At 39.6% G+C, this 9,737-nt stretch overlaps 1 protein-coding gene across 1 annotated transcript; it reads right to left on the bottom strand.

Annotated features, from left to right (window-relative positions):
- Positions 1-7,996: 7,996 nt before the first annotated feature.
- LOC109252689 (putative olfactory receptor 2B8) lies at positions 7,997-9,013 on the bottom strand. The gene has a single exon (XM_019425249.2). The coding sequence runs from the start codon at positions 9,011-9,013 to the stop codon at positions 8,072-8,074; it is 942 nt and encodes a 313-aa protein (XP_019280794.2). The 3' UTR covers positions 7,997-8,071.
- Between the last annotated feature and the right edge of the window lie 724 nt (positions 9,014-9,737).

The raw sequence follows: 9,737 nt of genomic DNA on the forward strand, positions 1-9,737 counted from the left end.
GTCTCCATGGAGCTCAGTATTCTAGTGGGGAGAACATGGGTTCAATAAAAGAATCTGAAAATGACTATGATGTATCCTCTTTGGAATGTATACAATAATGAGAATCAACAAATAATAGCTACATACGTCAGCGTGAATGCCTCTTGCAAGCACACTGCTGAGTGAAGGAAGCCACTGCAGAACAGTTCATACTGTTCGAATCGAATGGTATAAAATTTACTTTTAATTCATGTGAAATTCAAAAGCAGGCACAATGAATCTGTGGTATTGGAAGCCAGAATGGTGGTTGCCCAGAAGAGTCACGACTGGAAGGAGAAGTGGGGGAGGAGAATTCGGGGTTCTGCTTATATTCTGATCATGGATCTGAGCGCGGTTGATAGAAGGTGTACAACATGGGAAATGTCATCAGAGTTTACCCTGATGCTACTTCCACTCTCATGTGCATGATGTACTTCGAATCACTTAATTTTAATCAGTTTGAAGCAAGCCTGATATGATCAGAATAGTATGATACTAAATAATCACATAAAGATTTGTGTTCCTTTCACACGTGATTGGCTTTGTATTGCAAATGAGCCATGTTACTTCTTTCCAGTGTAGTGAACCAGTAGACTATATAGTGCTTATGACCTTAATAATATTTAGTCTAGTAGAATGAGCCTTACCTAACTTTCCTTTGAAGACCTCAATCCAAGATCATTTGTACAGTGAGTTCTGGTTCTCTTCTTCCTTCTAAGTTGATTTGCAATTGTTTTATGGTGTCCATTTCATTTATTTCAGCTCTGATCTTTGTGATTTCTTTCCTTCTGCCAACTTGGAGCTTATTTTGGTCTTTTCCTAGTTATTGGAGGAGTAAAGCTAGGTTGTTTATATAAGAATATTTTGTCTTACTGTAGTCCTTTAAATGCTGTAAACTTTCCCTTTAGCATTGCTTTAGCAGCATCCTATAATTTACTAAGTAGTGTTTTCTCTTCGTTTTTTCAAGATGTTTCTTGATTTCCCTTTGATGTCTTGTTTGACCCATTGGTTTTGGGGAGGTATGTTATTTATTTTTACATCTTTGCAAAATTGAGCTTTCCTTTTTTTTTTTTTTTTTTTTGGCTTTTCTTTGTTGTCGATGTTCATTTTCATCGGAGTGTGATCAAAAAAGACACTTGCAAGAGGGCAATTTTCCCCAATTTGCAAAGACTTGTTACATAAATTTTCTTCTGGTCTATCCTGGAGAATGCTCCTGGTGTTCTTGGTAAGAATATGCATTGTATTGCTGTTGGATGAAAGTTCCATATATGTGTATTGAATGTTTTTAATTATGGCTCAAGTCCAATATTTCCTTGTTGACTTTCAGTCAGAATGATTTGTCCATTGTTAATATTAGAATATTGAAGTCCCTACTGTTATTATATTGTTGTCTATTTCTCTCTTCATAACTGTTAGCATTTGCCTAATACATTTGGGTGCTCCCATGTTGGTTCCCATATATTTACCCTTGTTATAACTTCTTGATGAATTGACCCCCTTATATACTGAAGTTTTTATCATTTGTTTTCATTTTTAGCTTAAAGTCTATTTTGTCTGATACAAATATTGTTACCTCTTCCCTCATAAATATTTATAAAACAGCTAGCACCAACCCTTCTCAAACTCTTCAAAGAAATTGAAGGACAAAACACTCCCAAACACATTTCACAAGATTAGCATTAACCTTATGTAAAACACAGATAAGTCATAGAAAGAAAAAAAGAAGGAAACCTATAGACCAGTATCTCTGCAAAATATAGATGCAAAATTTTTCAACAAAATATTGATAAATCGAATTCAGCAGCACATTTAAAGTTTCAAACACCATGATCAAGAGGGATGTAGTTGGGATACGGGACAAACCAACATACACAAATCAGTCAATGCAATACATCACATGACTAGAGTGGAATAAAAAATTCATGTTTTTCCAAATAGATGCAGTAAGGCATTTGAGAAAACATGATATATTTTCATGGTAAACACTCTCAACAAATTAGTTGTAGATGGAATGTGCTTCAACATAAGAAAGGCCATATATGACAAACTCGTGGTAACATACTCAGTGGCAAAAGGTTGAAAGCTTTTCCTCTAAGATCAGAACAAGACAAGGATGCTCACCCTCATTACTCTTACAGAACATAGTACGGAGAGTCCAGTCATTTGCTGAAGAGACTCTCTTTTCTCTACTGGATATCTTTCCTGGTAGGTTGAAGATTAATAGGCCATTGATTTGTGGGTCCATTTCTGGATTCTCGAGTCTGGTCCATTGATCTATACGTCTGTGTTGGTGCCAGTACCATACTGTCTTAATGATAACAGCGTTGTAATACAGCTTGAAGTTTGGAATCATGCTGCCTCCAGCTATAGGTATCTCTTTCAACGTTACTTTGGCTATTTGGCATCTTTTCTGGTTTCACACATTTTGGAATTGTTTGTTCTCGCTCTGTGAAGAATGCTGGTGTAATTTTGATAGGGATAGCATTGAATGTATAGATTGCTTTGGGTAGTAACTACAGTTTAACAGTATTTGCTCTAGTAATCCACAAGAATGGAATGTTTTTCCATTTCTTTGTGTCTTCTGTAATTTCTTTCCTAAGCTTTCCATAGGTTTCAGTGGATTCAACAAAGCAGGAATGAATATCCAGTGGAAAAAAAGACAGTCTCTTCAGCACATGGTGTTGGGAGCACTGGACAGTGACATGCAGATGAATGAACCTGGCCCACTTTCTTACACCATGCAGAAAAATTAACTCAAAATGGATGAAAGACCTAAATGTGAGAAAGGAAACCATCAAAATGCTAGAGGAGAAAACAGACAACAACCTCTTTAACCTAGGCTGCAGCAACTTCTTACCAGACATGTCTCCAGAAGCAATGGAAACAAAAGTAAACATGAACTATTGGGACCTCATCAAGATAAAAAGCCTCTGCACAGCGAAGGAAAAAAAAATCAACAAATCTAAAAGGCAACCATCGGAATGGGTGGAGGTACTTGCAAACAACATATGAGATAAAGGGTTAGTATCCAAAATCTATAAAGAACTTATCAAATTCAACACCTAAAAATCAAGTCATCCAGCTAAGAAATGGGCAAAAGACATGAATAGACACTTCTCAAAAAAAAGACACAGATGGCTGAAAGACACATGTGATATGCTCATTGTCTGGGAAATACAAATGAAAACCACAATGAGACACCACCTCACACCTGTCAGAGTGGCTAAAATGAACAAGTCAGGAAAAAACAGATGTTGGCAAGTATGTGGAGAAAAGGGAACCCTCTTGCACTGCTGGTGCAAATGCAAACTGTTGTAGCCACTCTGGAAAACACTGTGGAGATTTCTCAAAAAATTAGGGATAGAATTACCCTATGACCCAGTAACAGCACTACTAGGAATTTATCCACAGGATGCAAGTGTGTTAATTTGTAGGGGCATATGTACCCCAATGTTTATAGCAGTGCTATCAACAATAGCCAATTTATGGAAACAGCCCAAATGGCCATAAACATTTGCATGAAATAAGAAGATGAATGAATGGATAAAGAAACTGTGGTGCTTACACCTGTCAGAATGGCTAACATTAACAACTCAGGCAAAAACAGATGATGGCCAGGAGGCGGAGAAAGAGGAACTCTTTTGCATTGTTGGTGGCAATGCAAGCTGGTGCAGCCACTCTGGAAAACAGTAAGGAGGTTCAAAAAAAAACTAAAAATAGAACTATCCTATGACCCAGCAATTGCACTACTAGGCATTTATCCACAGGATACAGGTGTGCTGTTTCGAAGGGACACGTGCACCCCCAGGTTTAGAGCAGCACTATCAACAATAGCCAAAGTATGGAAAGGTCCCTAATGTCCATCTATGGATGAATAGGTAAAGAAAATGTGGTATATATTACCACATACTCCATATACAATGGAGTATCGCTCGGCAATCGAAAGGAATGAAATATTGCCATTTGCAACTACGTGGATTTAACTGGAGGGTATTATGCTAAGTGAAATAAATCAGTCAAGAAAGACAAAAATCATATGATTTCACTCATATGAGGACTTTAAGAGACAAAGCAGATGAACATAAGGGAAGGTAAACAAAAATAATATAAAAACGGGGGGGCCAAAATAGATAAGACTCATAAATATGGAGAACAAACTGAGGGTTGCTGGAGGGGTTGTGGGAGGGGGGATGGGCTAAATGGGTAAGGGGCATTAAGGAATCTACTCCTGAAATCATTGTTTCACTATATGCTAACTAGTATGGATGTAAAGTTAAAAAAAAATTAAATTAAAAAAAAGCAACTGTGATACACACACACACACACACACACACACACACACACACAATGGAATAGTACTCAGCAATAAAAAGAATTAAGTCTTGCCATTTCCAAAAACATGAAAAGATTTTTTTTATCCCACATTCACAATAGCATCAAAAACGATAAAATACATAGGATTAAATTTAACCAAGGAGGCAAAATATCTCTACATTTAAAACTGCATAAGTTGATGGAACAAATTGAAGAGAATTAAGATATCCTGTGTTCATGAATTGGGCATTGAGGAGGGCACTTGTTGGGATGAGCACTGGGTGTTGCAATGTAAGTGATGAATCATGGGAATCTACCCCTGAAACCAAGAGCACACTGTATACACTGTATGTTAGCCAACTTGACAATAAATTATATTTAAAAATATTAAGATTGAAAAATTTTCCCAGTATTCAAAATCATCTCTAGATTGAATGGAATCCCTATCAAAATTTGAGCGGCACATTTCAGAGATAGAATAAGAAACAATCCTGAAATGTGTATGGAGCCACAAAAGTCCCAACTGCCAAAACCATTCCAACAAAGAAGAACAAAGCTGGAGGCAGCCTACTTCCTGATTCAAACCGTATTATAAATATCTAGGAGTCAAAACAGCGTGGTACTAGATCAAGAAACAGGCACATACACCAAAGGAACACAAGAGCACAGAAATAAACCCATCCACATACGGACAACTAATATTTGAAAAAGGAGTCAAGAATTTTCACGGTGACTTCTAAATTTCTTAGCTTATTGTGTCTATAGACGTATAGTTTGTTCCATGGGGCTCTTGAGTGGTACCAGATTCTACCAATAGCCAATACCCCCACTACCCCCTGGAAAGTGTTTTTTTTTTTTTTCCTTTCAATGTGACCTGCAGGGATAAACTGTTACCACATAGTCTAGGATGTGTTTGTATCTCAGAACATATTGGAAATACATCATGTATGACTCTGGCACTTCTAAGTAGGATAAGCTCAAGGAAACATATTTTCTGGTAGTAATCATCTTCACAAAAGGGTTCAGAGATTGGCCTACAGGTGATTGGATATGGAGCACATTTTGTGCACGAGCATGTCCGTGGGTGTATGTGTTTAATAATATATTAATGTATATATTGCTTCTACCTAAGTGAAAACCAAAATGTAACACGTTGTGGCAGACTATGAGGAGAATCATTCTGTGGGAATAGACATGGTTTTTCTAAGAGGGAGGGTGAAACCTTGGAGAGATTGATTTCAAGCTAGAAAGAACACATTCTTAGTCAACATGCTTCCTTTAAATACATTAAAACTGAGTTCTCATTAGACATAAGTTACTAAAGAAGCTTTCCAAAGAGAGTCTTTCAAAACCATTTCATGTTTCCAAGTGCTTGAAATGACGACTTACAAATGAGAGAAAGCATTATGTGTGCCCTGCTACCACGGATTCGGGGGGACGGGGCCCTGTCAAAGGCTTTGACCACTGATCAAGACAGGCCATTGATCATGGAGATCCCAAATAACCCAATCAGTAGAAACGTTCACGACGCTTCTCTGAGACTCAACACACAAGTACACCTGAACAGCCTCATCCTGAAAAGGGGTTGAAACCATTCTCAGACAAGGTTCACGAATCAGAAGAACTTACACTTCCTAGAGACCTCATAGATTTCATTCCCTCCAGTGGTTAAAATAAATCCACCCAACAATGTAAATCAATAGAATTAAATTTTTTAAATGGAGCAAGTGTGGGAACCCAGGGAGGACCCCCAACATGGACCTCAACAGCATATTGATCACTTTGAATGGAAGCTACTAGGGAAAGAGCAGGTGTGAGGACATCACACCCTCCTCTGTCCCCCTGGAAGCAGGAAATATCTCCCAAATGAAAGTCTCCTCCCAGGTCTAAGAAGTAAAAACAACCAGTTATCACCACACGTAGGCACCTTAGAGCTGAGAAGGCTGTAGAAATAAACCTGCTACTTTTTACTAACCCACCACCTCAGCCCACATTCCACTTCGCATTCCCTGCTAACTGCAGCTCCAAACCCCAGTTTTCTTTCTCCTGTCAATTCCACGCTCATCTGTTGTCTCTCTGTAAACAGGGTAAAAACCACCTGGTTGTTCATTTCTTTGGGTCTTAATGTCCAGGTTGGGCCTCCGTGTGGTGGTAATAAAACTTTGGGTGTTTTCTCCTGTTACTCTGTCTCATGTCAACTTAATTCCAAAACAGCAGGAAGGGCCATGGGGAAAGAAGGAAATGTCTCCTCCCAGAAGCCAGTGTCCTGTGTCTAAGGCCACCTAGGGGAGCCCTTCCCCTGACCCCACTGATCTCCAGGCGTTCACCCTCTCCTTTCTGCATTGACACCCAGCCCCCCTTGTCCCTGCAAACCACATGTCTACACACGGTGGTTCCCAGTCTGCACCATCACGGCTCAAACATGCCACAACACCACTGGGGTGAAAGAGAGCTCTCACCCGTGTCTCAAACCAAGCATCCAAAAAGCAGTCACCTGCAAAGGTAGGGTTGCCAGTGGTCCGTGACCTGTTCCTGCCTCCTCCATGAGCCTGGTCAGAGCAGGACTCTGGCAAAAAGTAGTGGCAAAAAATGCAGACTAGGAGGTACAGGAGGGACTTACAGGGGTGACTGCGCTCTGATGACTGATCCAGGAGTGAGTTTAGCAGGATGCAGAGGGCGTGTTCAGAGTGCAGTCACCTGCACTGCACACCCTGTCGTTATGCTAACGTGTGACAGTCCTAAGGCCAGGACAGGGCTACGAAGGTAGGGATGCATGAACTGAGAATGTCCCTTCCCTTCTCTGGGCTCACTGGTGCCACAGTGGATGGCCTGGGGGGAGGGGTTAAAAAGGTGATGGAGATTAAAGAGAGCACCTGTGATGATGGAAATGTTGAATCACTATATTGCACAGGAAAGTACTATAAAGTACTTTATAAAGTACCATTAAAGTATAAAGTAATATAATATAATGCTGTAAGTTAACTCTAATGGAATGGCAATAAAAATTAATTATTTTTAAATTATTTTTATTTTTATAATAAATAAATTATATTTATTTTAATTATTAAATTATTAAAAATTAAATTATTTTTAATTAAAAAATAAAATAATAAATATTAATTTCAAACAAGAACACTTGAAAAACAAAGAATTGTGTTCAAAACGAAAACAGTGTCAGAATGGCAACATTACACCACAGAATGATATATGACCAGCTTTATCAAGATGGATGTTTGCAGGCTTTCTCTCAGCTAAAGTTTGTTTTTCCTACAGTTGCCCTCCTACTTCTGGGAAAAAGCTGTGACCCAGTGAGGCTCCAAATGTTGTAATAGAGCCGTGATCAAACTGCAAGAATAAGCAATAGGCTCCAGGAATTGCTGGAGAATGCTACAATATTTATTATAGTGTACTGGTGGTTTCTATTCTTATTTTGCTATGTTTTTAGGGTGTGTGTGTCATTGTCCTTTGCGATTAGAAATGTAATAGTGTTCCCAAATGAGGGTGAAATAGGAAAATCCTTTGAAACTTTTTAAAATATTAATATGATGCAGATGGCCTTGAAATACTAAATCAGCATCTCTGGAGGCTGTAATGCATGCATGAACTTAGAGTTTGAGCACTCACTTGCATAAAAGAATGAATTAAGGAATTTCCCTTGAGAGTTATCAGGGGAAATATGGAGGACACAAAAACCTGAAAGACCCTGGCATCCAAAGTCTTCTGTCAAATGGTCTTCCCCTCATTCATCTAGGGTCATATCCCTACAGAACACTTTTTTCATTGCTCCAATCACATCCCTATTCCTCAGAGTATATATGACAGGGTTGACCATGGGGGTGACAATTGTGTAGAAGAGAGAAATGAACTTGCCCTGATCCTGGGAGTAGTTGTTGCTGGGCTGAAGGTAAATGTAGATGCCTGTGCCGTAGAACAGGGAGACCACTGTGAGGTGGGACCCACATGTCCCAAATGCTTTCTTCTGCCCTGAAGCTGACTTTATTCTTAACACTGTCTTGACAATCCGACCATAGGAGAATGTGATTAATGCCACAGGTATGAGGAGAATGATCACACTGACAGAGAAGAGCTCAGACTCATTCACAGTGGTGTCAACACAGGCAAGCTTGAGCAGTGGGGGGATCTCACAAAAGAAGTGGTCTATTTTATTTCTCCCACAAAGTGGTACAAGAAAGATGAGCACCGTCTGCAACGAGGAGTTGGCAAAACCAATGAACCACGATGCAGAAGCCATCAGAGCACAGAGTCGGGGGTGCATGATCACTGTGTAGTGCAGGGGCCTGCAGACGGCTGCGTAGCGGTCAAATGCCATCACCCCTAACAGAATGCATTCTGTGCATCCCAATCCTAGAGAGACGAACAGCTGAGCTACACAGCCGCTGAAAGAGATAGACTTGTCTGCTCCCCTGAGATGAACCAGCAGCTGAGGAACAGTGCTGGTCGTGTAACACAGGTCCAGAAAGCTTAGGTTGGAGAGGAAAAAGTACATGGGAGTCTGCAGGTGTGGGTCCAGGCGGGACAACGCAATGATGGTTGTGTTTCCCAGCAGGGTGAGCAGATAGAAGATCAGAAGAACCACAAAGAGGACTCGCTCCAGCTGAGGCCGGTCAGAGAAACCCAGCAGGATAAAGCCAGTGAAAGAACTTCCATTTTTCGGGTCCATCCTTTCTTACCACATGTTTCCTGTCAGCAGCAAGTATTTAGCCATTTTTAAGAGAAATCTTCAAAAAGAAAAAAAGGTGGCAGGGGGTTGAATCGATCATATGAAAACACACGGTCATGGACTTTATCAGTAATAATTTGAATAATGATATATTCATGGAAATTGACATAGCTTATACCAATACAGTTCACATTATCATAAAAAGTAAATCATTACTATTTAATGTAAGAAAAATCAAATTATGGACCTTGTGTTTGCATCAGTCATTGGAATATAAGGGTCTTTCAGTCCACACTTACTATAACTTAAAGTACTATAAAAATATATGTATGTTGCAGATTTAAGTTATGGAAAAATGTATAAGGGAGAAGGAGAGATGTTATTATAAACATGTGTCTCATGATTCTACACAACTGGATTTGCACACACCACACATGCATTAAAATATAATATGGTGACACCTGAGTGGCTCAGTGGGTAAGCACCCGACTCTTGGTTTCAGCTGGGGCCATGATCTTATGTGTCGTGGGTTCAAGCCCTGTGTTGGACTCTTCACTGACAGCACTGAGCCTTCATGGGATTCCATGTCTCTCCCTCTCACTCTGCACCTCCCCTGCTCCCTCATTGTCTCTCTCTCAAAATACATAAATACACATTTAAAAATACATGTATATATATGACCACTTACTGTGGAAAAAACATGCCGATATAGGAACTTATGACC

This window comes from Panthera pardus, unplaced genomic scaffold (assembly GCF_024362965.1).
Source record: "Panthera pardus isolate Hobbes unplaced genomic scaffold, ASM2436296v1 HiC_scaffold_276, whole genome shotgun sequence".
NCBI lineage: Eukaryota > Metazoa > Chordata > Mammalia > Carnivora > Felidae > Panthera > Panthera pardus.

What these genes read in the sequence shown, in the direction of transcription:
- LOC109252689 (XM_019425249.2), bottom strand. Translation starts at nt 9,013, where the DNA reads ATGGACCCGAAAAATGGAAGTTCTTTCACTGGCTTTATCCTGCTGGGT.